We start from the raw sequence: 14,005 nt of genomic DNA on the forward strand, positions 1-14,005 counted from the left end.
GTGAGCTGAAGTGGCCTGACAGTGCTCCTGCTTTCAGTTTATTTTATTAGGACTGGTTTAGCAAAGTGGTGGGCCATAGCAATAGTAATCTGTTAAGCTTATTGGAGTTTAACTGAGCTGCTTTTTAGGTTTTAGACTGGGATGTGTCCTACATTCAGAAATTTTGCTGATGCTGGCATCTGAACTACGGAGAGCAATGGAGGGCATTCCTGTATTCTTTCAAGGAGGCTATGTACTAACTCAGCAGTGAATTACTATATAGGTAGTGGCATGTTACAACCTCCCTGAGGTCTTCTGGGTCCCGAGGTAGTAATAGCTCATTAAAATGGTAGTTAATGAGTATAAAGGGATCATTATATGACTCTCCTACATGACGGGTTGGGCTAAATCCTAACTAGTTCAGTAGAAGGTATTCTAAATAACGAAGGAAAGAATTGGATAAATGCTGCTGGTAGTTCTTTATAAACCTAGCTATTTAAGGCAATGCTTTTGAAAAAATACTCATAGAAATACATTTTGAATAAATAAATACAGATTCATAAATGTATTTTAGAGCTTTTAGAGGTATTAATATCCCATATAATCTCAAAGTTACCTTAACATAGTCTGCAGCATCTTTGGTTAAAAATATGCAGTGTTTTGCCACTTCTGATCAGTTGGGTTTGAAGTTTAAAAAAAAATATCTTCCCTCATAACTCCTTACACTTGGTTGTTTGTTAAGATTTCAAGATTTGTAGACATTTTCTGTTCTATATGCCTAAAATAAAAGGTGGAACATTTTGTGGGAGGAGGAGAGTGACATTTCCCTAATATGGTTTTGTTCATGGAAAACATAAGCACCTCATACATGAGATGATATTTTTTATGCCTTTCATTTAACTGGTTATTTTCTGGAGAAAGGTATTAAGAATTTATCCAAGCTGAACAATGTGGATTTTGTAGCAGGGAGATGAAAAACTTCTCGATCTCAGTAAATGCTTCATGTCTTCTTTCAGGCTCTAGAAGGACAAAGAAATTAAAGACTGCAGGCTCAGGTACACTTAGATCTCACAGCTCAAGTTCAGTGAACGGGGCTGTTTCTGAATGTCCTTTACCTAAGGAAAATAACATTGCTTCTACAAAATGAGCCCTTCAGAAATATCATAGCATGGTACAGAAGCTAGGTAAACAATAGGAAAAGGAGAGTGGAAGCAGATATAAAATATATTCAACAAAAGTGTATAAATATATTGTAAACATATATAATATGTATATGATTTTGAGAGAGGTGCTCCTGCTTTCTATCTTAAATTAAGAAATTATAACTGCTGTGCATGGATATGATTTACTACAGTGGCTCTACCATATTCTCTTTTAGGTAGTTTTGTTGCAGGCATTAAGAATGTATTTATAATAAATCAAATACATTTTCAAGGGAATAGTTTAATTTAAAAAAAAGTTTTAGTTGTAAAAGTTTCTGCCTGCTTTTCTTGTTTAGTTTAGTCCTTATTTTCATTTGACATTGTCAAGGAACCTTGCTGATCATATCTGCTTTATATTGCCATCTTTCAAGGTTAAAGCTGATAACGGATGGAGAAAGTATTCTAAACTCAAATTATGTGGATACCTTATTAGTGATCACCTACTACAGGATGACTTTCTTATGTCAGAGCAACTACTGTGTAATAGGAAAAATAAGCCTAATGCCTAGCAGTCCAAGTCATGGAGCGAGGTCCCATGGGACTTCATAGCAAAGAGGTGTTTCCTGCTGCCCCTTTATACTTGCCACTCCTTTCGAAGCCCTTTTAGGTTTTGTGAAAATCTCGTCTACTCTTTCTTCCAGCATGAGCATCTGTCCGCTTCAGTGTGACAAGAATACTGTCTTTCAGCCAGGACCTTTTAAACCACATAAACAGATGCAGTAAATCCAGTTGGAATATTTTCAGAGTAATTATTAAATTGATCATCAAAAGGATATTTAAATTCTAAAATATAGGAATGTTAGTGACCTACTGTACCCTGCTGTGACAGAGCTGGTTAAATCTAAGTCATGCCTGATATATGTATGCAAGACCTGCTTGTGAAGGAGACTTCATCAATCTGTTCCACTGATATGCTAGTGATGCTTCTAGGAGGTTTTCCTGGTATCTAACTTGGATCTTCCTGTGCTGCTATCTGACTGATAGTGCTTAGCCCTGGTAGATCAGACAAGGCAATTATTCAAGTTTTTCTTTAAAGCTACCTTTTACATATTTGAAGATGTTGTCCTGGTGTCAGCTGCCTTTTCTTTAGGCTTAAGTTACTCTCGTTCTTTCAGTTTCTCTGAACAAGTCACTGTTTCTTTTTCTCCTAGACCCCCTATTAGTAAGATTTTTTTTTTGTTTCTTATCTGAGCAGGCTTATAGCTCTCTCTAATCGCATTGTTTGAACTGGCCACGGCAATCTGCTGAGGTCTTACAATTGCTGCGTGACATGGCACGGCCGCTCACTGCCATACTGCTCGTGTCACGGCGCTGTGCTGCACGGAGAGGCAGCACCATGCCACTGACTCATGCTCAGCTTGTGATTTACTGATTGTTTCTGCCTAAATGCTTTTTTCTATCCTGTGTTTGTGTAGTTGATGAATTCTGTCCAGATGTAGACCATTAGTCTTTCACTTAGGAAATAATGTCATATTTTTCTTAGAGCAGTTCTCCATTTTGTCCAGATCTTTTAAAATTCTAGTTCTCTTTCACTGCATCTTGTAAGTTTTCCAGGTTAGTGTTAACGACCAGATTAAACACGATTCTATAATTCAGCTTGCTGGCTAAAATATTGAGTGTGGACTTGGGGCAAACCTCATAAAATCCTGTTTGATACACCTTTTCATTTTTGACAGTTAGAGCCTTTAACTATTCAAGGTATTATTTATTTTCTTTCCATTTTGTCTTACACCTGTAAGAGAAGCTTTGTGATACGCATGTTTTTGTAATTTGTTTAAAAAAAGGTTGTACATTAAAAACATTACTTAAGTCACATATAAAAATGATCACTCTGTTCTTTCAAAGCTTATTTAACTGTGTTCTTCAAATATTTTAAGAAGTTAAGCAGTAATTACAAATATAAATTGGGGCATTGTATAACTATTAAGTACTGCTGGAAAGGTAAGTTTGTTTACACCTTGTTTTGAAATTAGCATGTGTATATGTATAAAAATATATAAGGTGGCTGAGTGTGGGTGTATGGGCATATATCTCAGTGTCTTTACCTGCTGATAGGGCTGAGGAAATTGCTAATAAATAGTTAATGTTTATTCTGGAAGTTGATGCCTGTGGGGATTATTCACCCTGTAAATGTTGTGTTGATGCATAAGATAACGGGTAGATTTTTGAAAACTTTTGTGCTGGAGGTAATTGTGCTCTGTTGGCTTCTTGTATGGCTTTATAATATGTTCAGTCATACATCCTATGTCCTGTCTCGAGTGCCCTTTCCTTGTTTTTTGGATGTCACAAGGGAGAGTAATAAACACTTTTAAAAAATATGAAAAGTTTTAGCAATTAAAGATGTAGTCACAGAAGTGACAGTAACCATTCAGGCGACACAGGAATTCTGTAATTAGTAGCTCAAGCAATTTTGGGGGGCTTTAGTTTACTTATTTATTTAGATATTTGTTTTTTGTTAAGACCTAAATCTATGGTCATTAGAAATCTCACTCCAAAAACTACTCTTAAACTGAGATCTAGGAAGCAGTTATTTGAAAAGATGGCTTGCTGTGTCAGAACGTATGAGTCAGTAACGTCGGTTCTGGTGGAAGGGTGTAATGAGAACAGGAATAGCAGGAGGAGGAAGGGGTAAAGGTCTAGTATGGATATAGCCTTGCTGATTTTCTAATTTCCTTTAATTCCTTACCCTTTGAAAAGAAGTTGGAAACGTTCTAAAGCAGAAGTGTAGCAAGAAAACTATATAAACAATAAAATAGCAGTGTATTTTTGGCATTACATTGTGGGAAGGGTCAGAACTTGTCTGATCCAACACCCCAAAATTTTTGCTGCCTTATGCTGGTGCTCCACAGTGGTGAGTGTGGACTGCACGCAGCTGTTCTTGGGCATAGCGTCACCTCTCCTGTAAATCCAGAGGCTGTGTTATCTAGCAGCAAAAGCGTTGAGCAAGAAATGCACTGTAGGAGACTCTACATCTTGCTTTCTCTGCCAACCTGGACTGTAAGAGCAGTGGTCTTTGTTTGTAGCAATTTAGTTCCTGTGAATATGTTGCAGGATTGGGAGTTTTGTAGGTAATGTTTTTATCTGAGAGCGGTGGACTGGAAATCTCTGATACAATAGGCAGATTTTTAAGATAACTCCCTAGAAACAACTTTCTTAAGCCTATAAGGTAATACATATATATATATAAATGTATATAACTATATTATAAGAATATATATAACACATGTAAATATGTAAACAATAAATTACATATATGAAATAGAATAAAAATAAATATGTAATAGCGTTTGTGGAAAAAGATGTGAAATAAATAAAAAACTTCATTCCTTCCTTTTGAACTACCAGAATAGAAAACTAAATGGAAATAAAATATAACAGTAGGCAGGATTTTGAATTAGTTAGTGTTGGCTTGAGTAATGTCCTCAGTTGTTGTTTCACAGGTTCTATCCACTGTGATTTTGAAGAGTAATTTTAAAAATTTTGAGAGTTGATGAGTGTTCTCTGCATCTCAGAGACAAAGCTTATGTTAAAACATAACTTATGGTTGTACATGACAGTGTTCTCTTGGCAATCTAATTTTTCCTGAGTAGTCAGTTTCTGAAAAAAAATGTAAAAGCATGAAATAGTTTCAACAAAGAAAAAAATTATGTATAAATACTGTTGTTCAAATTGGTCTAGAAAACCTAAGCCCATGTAATTGTGCACATGTGCTGAGGGGAACACTTTTTTTGGTTTCTCAAGCATGAGGCAGCAGAATTTTCATTCATTTGGCATGCTAGACTGAAAAGAGAGTCTTCTTTCATTTGACACACTCCCCTGGAAACAAACATGCCAGGGAAGGGATTGTGCCAGTTATCAGAAGCTCACAGGAATACATTGTACTGGTTTGTATTCATTTTCATTTCATGAATTGCTTTAAAACTTAGCGAATAAAAAAGCATTAAAACACCTTTTTAGCATTATTTTTGGTTCCTATGTATTTCCCTGCTGTGCTGTTATTCAGTTTAAATCAATGGAATGTTGTGAGACACATGGCTGGGTTTGCAGCAGAGCAGATCTCTCCTCCTGCCTGCGTATGCTCAGGGCATTCATCTGTAGACAAGCAGCAAATTTGAGTTTAACTCATTTTACATCCCTGGAAAAGATGAGTGTCTTAGGAAGAAGTTGGATAAAATAAAGGGTCATTGAACAAAGGTTATGCAGTGAGAAATTTAAACCAAAACTCAGCTGGTATCTATTAACTATGAAAGTTCACAGATAATGCTTGGTCTTCTGGGAGACACTTGTTTTCCTTTCCTAGAGTCTTTTATACATATATCTATATAACCTATATGTATTCTTCAGGATTGCCAGCAGGTCCTTCCCACCTCTGGAATTTTCTACAAGATTCTATTTCCCCTATAAATGTTTTTCCAAGTGCAGACTTGGCAAACTCAGGTGTACTTCTTGGAACTAATCTGATCATGGGAGATTAAATTAGGACCAGGTTGAAGTGAATATGTGTGAAGCAAATCTGGGAGTGGTATTGAAGAGGTGTGTGTCAGCCTGTGCTGAACCAGTGTGAGGGTAAGAATCAGGCTGGAGGAAGGGTTGCTACCATATGGTTTCCATCCTAAGAATTACCTAGAGAGAAGGGTTGTGGAGCAACAGCGGTCACTGTTCTGTCCCCATATGAGAATGAGACACAAAGGAGGGTATCACATTGAGTTCCTTGATGCTGCTTAAGGAATGAGGACAGGGGATATTTAATTGTTGACCTACAGTCATGTTTGCTTGTTCTCTAACACTTAGGGATATTAGTTTTCTGTGGACTTCACATGAAGACAAACAGGTAGAAAGTAGCAGTGTTGACACAGTGTTTAATAGACGGTGACAACTTCTGTCTAGTATCTGCCCCTGCTTGTTTGTGAATTCTGTGGGACAGCCTGTGCATCCTGCAGTTTCAAATCACGGAAGAAAAATATGTGATGGTGAATTTGCAAAGCTTACTTCCCCTTTCTTTTTCTGTACCATTCTTCTTCAACTTGTATGCCTGATGGTTACCAGAAGGAAAGTAGTGGCTCATACCCCTTCTTCTACACAAAAGTACTGAATGAAATAGTTTTATTGAAGAAACCATATATATTTGAATGCGCAAATTTAAAAAAAAATCCAAACACAAGAGTTATATAACTTTGATTTATAATTTGGGAAGGCTAAAGAAGGCCTCATGAGGGCCTACCTGCACTGAAGTTACTTACAGGTTTGCACTTGAAATAGTAAGCTGGTGCTCTACACAACTGTCACTTTTTGCAATATGGCTTCAGTAACGTGGCTATGGAAAATTCTACACCGTCATTCAGCAGCACTGCGATGAAATAGATGCACTGATGTCTTTCTCCTTTCACCCATTAACTAGTGATTGGACAAACTGCAAGTGAGTAGAAATGTGATTTCTATCTGCAGACTTGTTTCCTGGACCACGTGCCTTCCCATTGCTAATAAAGATACTGCCACCTATTTGAAGACATTGGCAGGCATATTTAAAACCCAAGATGAATTGAGCACATTTACTGCATTAGAAGCAGTTGCTAAATTGTAAGTAACTAAGTCTTGTTGTATAACTGCATTGCACTCAAGGGAACAATTTAGATTTTGAATTGTGTATGTTGGTAAGTGAAAACTATGTAGACATTGATTATTTTTTCCCCTTGACCTAATCACTGTTTGCCTATGGCAATATCTGATATGTTATGTGTTCACCAAAATTGTCTTGGGACCACAATGAGGCTTTTTTTTTTTTAGCTTCATTAGTAATCATAGTTACATTAGGAATAGAAGGCAGTGGAACAGTATACTTATACTGTGTACGACACCAGTTATTCTGTTTATCGTAAAGATGAAAGTGAAGTCTGCAGTGGGAATCTGAATTTGTATAGACAGAGGAGGAGACCAGATTTGAATATTTGTGCATTTTCAGCAATAATTTATTGTAAAAGAATGGAAGGCAAAAGGCTATTTAGATTTTTTTTTTTTGGTGAAAAAAATCCTTTCTGTATTTCTGTGTCTGTATTTGTAGTGTAATGATAGAACTTTTGATAAGACTAGAGAATATGAAAAGGATGTTGAGTAAAATAAAATTTAGTAATGTATTTTTCATTGTTTGAATTAAACAAGCTGCTAAAAGTCCATGTCATAAATAGTGAGAAGAACGTTTCCTCTTCTCCCCCACCCTTTGAATATGACATGTATTGTCCTTGAGGTAAAAATCTATAAGTCCAACAGAGAACTTTAAGAAATGTGTTTAACTTTTAACATTCTGTTGATTTCTTCAAATAGTAACTTGGTGTGTTAAAACACTGGTTTGTAGTGTAAGGGATTATGTGAAAAAATGTAGAAGGCTGAACTTTTAACTTCTACCTAGAGGTCATGTAACCAGACACTTGGATACTCTGATTGTTCAATAAAGTGTTAGGAATTTAAAAATTCCCACGTGAATACTTGCATATTGGCATGCATAAGAGGCCAGACTGTGGCCTACCTAAATATAGACTTGCAGTTTGGTATTTCTGAGAAGTAATTCTAGCCCAAAACAAAGAGATATTCAACCTTGGAAGTATGATGGCACGATATTGCTTTGGAAGGATAGATAGGTGAAATAGGGTGATTCGTGAGATGTTTGCATCTGCATGAGAGAGGCACTGTGACAGCTCATTTGCCTTAATTGGTGGCAAAATCTGCCAACTTGAAGCAGTGTTGGAGAAATCAGTGAATGCACTTGCTGTCTATAACATTACCAGCTCCTTCTGCTGTTAACTGAGGTGCCTAATACAGGTTTTATTTTTCCCTCCCTAGATGTAACTGAGATCAAGGTTTCTAAATTCTAAACGAAGCCATCCAACATGTTCCCTGAGCTTTTTCTTTAAAACAAACAAAACTTCAGTGTGATCATGGCTTTCTCTAGTCTTTGGACTTCTGTCCTAATATGTAAAATAATGTCTTAGTCTGCAGAAAACACTGACTCTTAACTCTGTTTTGTTGCTCAGCCTTTCTGAAGATGTTACTGAAGGTGGCCAACAGAACCAGGTAGCTATAAATGATGGTCTCTTAGAACAGATGATTTCAGGTGGGAGATGTTTCTTCATTAGTTTGAAAATAATCATTCTTTATAGCTTATTTAGAGCCCTACATTGCTAGGAAGTCCTGTAGTGACGAGAGGCTTTTCTCAAAAAACAACCATTTTTGTTGAGGGCAGGTCCTAGAGGATCTGGAACCTTGCCTGAAGATGCCTAACATTACCTTTAGGTAGCATTAATTAGCAAAATGTTTGGAACATACAACATTCCCCAGTGTTGTGTTGGGTGGTGTTGTGAAGAGTTGCTTAGCAGGCAGAATTACTGCTTTAGAAATTCCTATGTGCCAGTTGTAATGAAATAATTTACAGTAACATCCCATATTTAATTATCTATTGATACTATTGTACCCTCTTCAACCTTTTAGAGGCTTAATTACAATAAGCTGATATGGTGATAAAGATCACTTTCATGGTTTAGCTAAAACCATGGCCAGTAAACTATTTCCTGTCTTTTATTTGCTACAGTAGTGTTTAAATAATTATATTTTGTTTGAAGACAAGCCCATGTTGTTTATGAAGTGGCTGACTGGGTTGGTAGATGAGGGGAAACAAAACAATCTCTATATTATTTCTGGTGGCTAAGATGAACAATCTGGTTTTGTGAATTTATACATTTTTGTTTCAACTTCTCAAGGCGAAGCAACATAAATATTTAAGCAACTTGATTATTTCAGAGTTGTCTTGGGATCTCTTGCTTTGCTTAAGCATTAAGCATATAAACTACCTTTTGTCCTGATCTTTTACACAAATAATCCTGCTGCTCCCAAATAAAATTAAGGTTTAAATTCTTCAGATACAGCTGAAAACACTGTAACTGTTTTTGCTTGTTTGTTTGAAGTAATTGGAAGTGCACTGTGGGACAGCTCGTGAGTGCTCCAAGAAGAATACCAAGCATCTAAGTGTGTGGTAGAAAAGGAATAAACTTTGGTTGTTTATCCCAGGTGCCTGGTCTAGATGCCCTCATTTGTTGAGGTTATCATGGTCTTAATCCCGAGTTTTTAAAAGATATTTTTACTTGGCATTTTCACATTTATTTCATATAATTCTATTAAGTCTACGTCTCAAGAATTTAATGTTTCTTTGAGCTTAGAATAGATGTTTAGTCACTGTCTCTTCCTTCCCCTTAACTGAAAGTTAAAAATAAACCTATAAAACAATGGCAATGTGAAACAACTCATTGGCAGTAATCAAGCTGGAAGCAAGCTGGTACTTCAGCAGAGGAATTCTGCTTTGGTGTGCACATGCCTTAGAAATTGCTGCTGAAAACGGAAAAATTAAAAAATGCGTACGTGGTCTTTTCACGAAAAATCTTCTTTTGAGTAATAAAAGCACCTTCCTTTGACAAGCAAGAGACTATGGACACTCCAGTCTTGTATTAGGGGATAATACCAACTTCCTTAAAATATAATTTCAGAGCTGAGTTTTTCAAATTCTGCATTTTGCTCTGTTTTTCTCCTTCCCCTCATTCAGTCTTTATTATTCACTCTGGGCCCAAACTTGTATACAGCATTGTAATAGCCTGATGTTATAACACTGAAAATTTTAAAATGAAAATAATGATTTGTAATAAAAAGCCTGACAGACTAATTACAGCATTGCATTAATTATTATCTTGTTTCAGCTCTGTTCCACAGCTAATTCAGATCTGGGTTTCGTTGTTTTTTTAATCCCTATTGACACTGTAATTTTGAGAGAGTGACTATACTTGGAAACGATATAAATAAAATCAAGAAATAAAAATTGTCAGTTCATTTCTAAAATGTTGCCTCAGACGTGGTGCTTTGTGGATCTTCTGGTGACGGTAACACCTATATAATATAGAATACAACTCTGGATATCTTTGTTTCTGGATATCTTTATAGCATGTACTAAATAGCAGTCATTAATCCAGAAACTTGATTTGTGCAGCTAAGTTGGTACATAATTTTACATTTTGAGTTTTTTTTTTCTCCTAAAATGTGTGCAGTTCTTATAATGGTTAAGGTATAGATTGATGTCAGTGCTACAGTATAGCTCCAAGACCACAATTTGAAGCTACTTTAGAAAAATGCAGTTCTTTAGACATAGTGAAGCTGAAGTTGAATGGAAGTCCTATTAGGAGTGAATTGCATGTAAATATTAATAAGGGAAGAGTTCTTAGCAAGTCCTGAGTTTGGGAAATTGAGCATGATAATTTGCTGAAATTATGTCTGTCTTGAAGATACGCAGATGCAATAATTTTCAGTTTTCATTTGAACTTTTAAATGGTGCAGAAGGTACCCGGGTTAGGTTTTAAGCAAGAAAGTGTTTGGAAGTATTGGCAAATGTCGTTGTAATGGATGTATGGTAATGAAGGGAGTTAAGATGAAAGATGAATTGGACTGAATGACTGTTAAGTCATTTAGGCTGGGGTGGTTGCAGGTTTGGATGTTAGATGTCTCAAAGTACGTTTCCTTAGTTCCTGCACTTGGTTGGCTGTCTTCAGATCTTAAGAAAGTTCAGGAAATCAGTTTCTGACAAATTGCTTTGTTTTCCTTTTTTTCAGGATGCTTCATCTGCAGACATTCGGAAAGCATATCGAAAGCTTTCACTGGTTTTACACCCAGATAAGAATAAAGATGAAAATGCGGAAACACAGTTTAGGCAAGTAAGTGCATTGTGTGGCAATAGGAGTTTTAGGGCAAATAGAATCAAAAAATTTTTATGATGATGTCATTTTAGTAAGAACAATGGTACACCTTTGAAATGAATAAGTTAAACATTGAATTACACTTCCCCTGATGTAGCTAGGCTAAAACCAAATACGCTTTTTTTGAATTAACTTGTTGAATAGCCTGGATTTAGTATTTACCTGTATATTAAAAATAATTTGAACGTAATACTTATACTCTTAGGAGGAAAATATGTTTTGCACTTTCAAAAGCAGTGTAGAAAATTTCTGATCAGTTCTCAACACAAGACCTAGGTAGGCATAATTTAATGAAAATTATTTGTTTTAATTATTTAATTTTCACTCTTTGAATCTTTATGGAAACAACATGGCTTTGTAATGTAGCTCTGATGACTAAATACAACCTACTTAATTTCATTAAGATCTTTAGGATGAAACAAGCGATACCTATTTTTAAGATGTAACTGAAACAAGACTCAGTTTGACAGATGTGAGGAGGGGAACAAAGTCTTATGCAGGAGTTACTTGTTGGTGTCTGTTGACACTTTGTATATGAATATGTCACTGTTTCTTTTGCATACTGAGTTTGCTTCTTAGTCTTGTAGGGAAAAGTGAAAACTGGCAGAGGTCATTTGTTGGCCGATGTAAATATGATACTACTATTCAAACTTTATAAACTCAATCATAAAGTAAAGTCTTTTTGTGTGTGTTTTGTTTTCTTTTTTTGTTTGTTTGTTTTAGTTGGTGGCCATCTATGAGGTTTTAAAGGATGAAGAAAGGAGGCAGACGTAAGTTAAATTGCACAGGTTTTTAAATAAAGCATTCATACCAATGCTGTATTCAAGTCCTATTTGACTTAATTATAACACATCAGATGATTTTTTTTTTTTTGCATAGTTCGAGTTTGTAATTCTACGTAGATGTTTAATTAAAGATTGTATGTGGCTTAAAGGGGAAGGTGGTATTTTTGCATGACAGACTTTTTTTCTCCTTAAAAACTAGTATTTGAAAGAATTTTAAAAGCCAACTGTTATTTCAAGCAATTTTTTAAAATTCTTAAATATGTTTTTTCTCAGTTGTGCCAATTATCATTGCTTATTTTATTAAAAACTGTGGTTAAAAATATTGGCCACCAATTCAACTGTCAATCATACCTCCCTGTGTCAATACAAGGTTTGGTTTTGGTTATTTCCAGTGTATGTCATCTTCAGCATTGTTTTCTGTTGCTTAGTTCATAGGGGTTTTTTCTTTCAGATGTATTATCTCTAATATTATAAACTTTGATATATGTAGCATATTTTTTTTAATAAATGCTAGTTGTCCTTGCTACTTCAGGAGCAGTCTCAACAGAACCTGAAAGGGGTAGGATAAAGAACTGAAAACCTGGGGCTGATCTGCTTTCTGCAAGACTTTTGAACTATTTTTTTTTTTTCGACAAATAGGCATTTCAACCAATGATTACCAGGAGAACTGAGACATAGAAAAGAGTTTTGCTTTTGGGTTGGAGTTTTAGTAAATCATCTTTCAGCTTACAAGTCTTCAACCAGAGTTTTATGAGACATTTCTTGAAGGGATTTTGGCTTTGTAGATGTCTTGGCAGGTGTCCAGGGTTTATACTACAGATTATATACTTTGTTAATCCCCTCTTCAAGTGTCATGAAAATGTACTTCATAGAAGCACTTTTGGAAATTTGTATTTTTTTATTTCATCCATCTAAAGAGAATTTCATTGTGAAGTTACACTTAAGGAAAGTTTTAAAAAAAAGTGTTAGGTAAGTGATTTCAGACCACTTGAAGTGAGTTATCCCCCAAATCTTCCCAACTTTTCATTTGTAACATTGTTTACATACACTTTGTGATATTGCCTCTCTGGAATTTAGCTCTGTCATGGAACTTGTAGGAATTTCCTTGCAGCTGTAATAGAAGCTTTTTGCATGGAACTGTGATGCAGTAACTTGTAAAAGTTATGGTTTAAACCTTGCATACGCTACAAGTGTGACCAATGTACCCAACTACTCTTAATAAGTGCAGCAGTGATTACAAATGAGAAGTTAAAGCAGCAGTAGATTGTTCTAACTTAGATTGATTTAATCGTCAGTAACTTATTTTGTACATAGACAACGTCATATTTTTCTTGCACAATGTGGATATATGGTTGATACTGATTCTATAGTTTAATAAATATAAATGTAGTAGATTAAGTAGTGTTGCTTTCAGAGAATTTTCTGGAAACAATATGCTGAGTTTAGAAATAACATGTTGAGCAGAACTATATGGTCTTATTGCTCTGAGAAAACCTTCGTTTGTCCGGTTTATTGCATAGTCTAATGATGAACCCTGTCGAGCTTCTAAACAGAGGGTGGCCTGTCCTGTGTCCTGTAAGGCATTGTTGTAGCACGTCTCTAATACAAGTCTTAAGAAGGTATGGTAGGAGCTGCTCCCCCTGTAATATGGTTTCTCTTGTAAGGTAACTCGAGGGTTTCTTGCAACTGTACAGCAAAGGGAAGTGGGGAGTTGTTTTTTGGAATCTTTCTACTTTAGCTGTTGATATTTGCCTTTGCATTTTGTGATGGACCTAGTTGAAGAGGCTTGAAGTTTATTGTGATGCCCATGCACTGGGGGAAAACTATGCACCTTTGGTCTCTCAGGGCTTATTAACTCAGTTTTATACTCATTCCAGAGGCACTGTAGCAAGGCTTTCTGCCAAATTTCTCTGGGTGTTTGTTTTCTTGAGGTCTTTTTTTTAAACCTGACCTGAAGACCTGATGAGGATGAGATGGAAATTAGTTCCACTTCTTAGAGGTTGGTGAGGAATTCTGGCAGTTGAGCTGTGAATTCACAATTAGGCACCTAAATGGTTTGGAACATGGGTTTACACCGCTGAGAGAAGAGTGAGGTGCAGGCTTCTACTTGTGTAGTGAAGTTAGCTGTACTGCCTCTTCCTGTTCATCTCCAAAGTGATGTAATGCAGCATTGGTCCTGGTGTGTGCACAGACACTGGAAGCAGCAAAGGCAGGAATAAGGTCTTACACTGTATGAGAGAGTGATGAACTCACTTTG

General features: G+C 36.0%; 1 protein-coding gene across 1 annotated transcript in view; it reads left to right on the forward strand.

Annotated features, from left to right (window-relative positions):
• DNAJC1 (DnaJ heat shock protein family (Hsp40) member C1) overlaps positions 1 to 14,005 on the forward strand; it is a 107,949-nt gene that overhangs the window by 26,225 nt on the left and 67,719 nt on the right. The window contains exons 2-3 of the mRNA XM_027695681.1: positions 10,820 to 10,921; positions 11,687 to 11,733. Coding sequence (XP_027551482.1) covers positions 10,820 to 10,921; positions 11,687 to 11,733 — 149 coding nt within the window. The remainder of the gene's footprint in view (positions 1 to 10,819; positions 10,922 to 11,686; positions 11,734 to 14,005) is intronic.

Source organism: Neopelma chrysocephalum, unplaced genomic scaffold (assembly GCF_003984885.1).
Source record: "Neopelma chrysocephalum unplaced genomic scaffold, ASM398488v2 Primary Assembly neopelma1_102, whole genome shotgun sequence".
NCBI classification, from domain to species: Eukaryota; Metazoa; Chordata; class Aves; order Passeriformes; family Pipridae; genus Neopelma; species Neopelma chrysocephalum.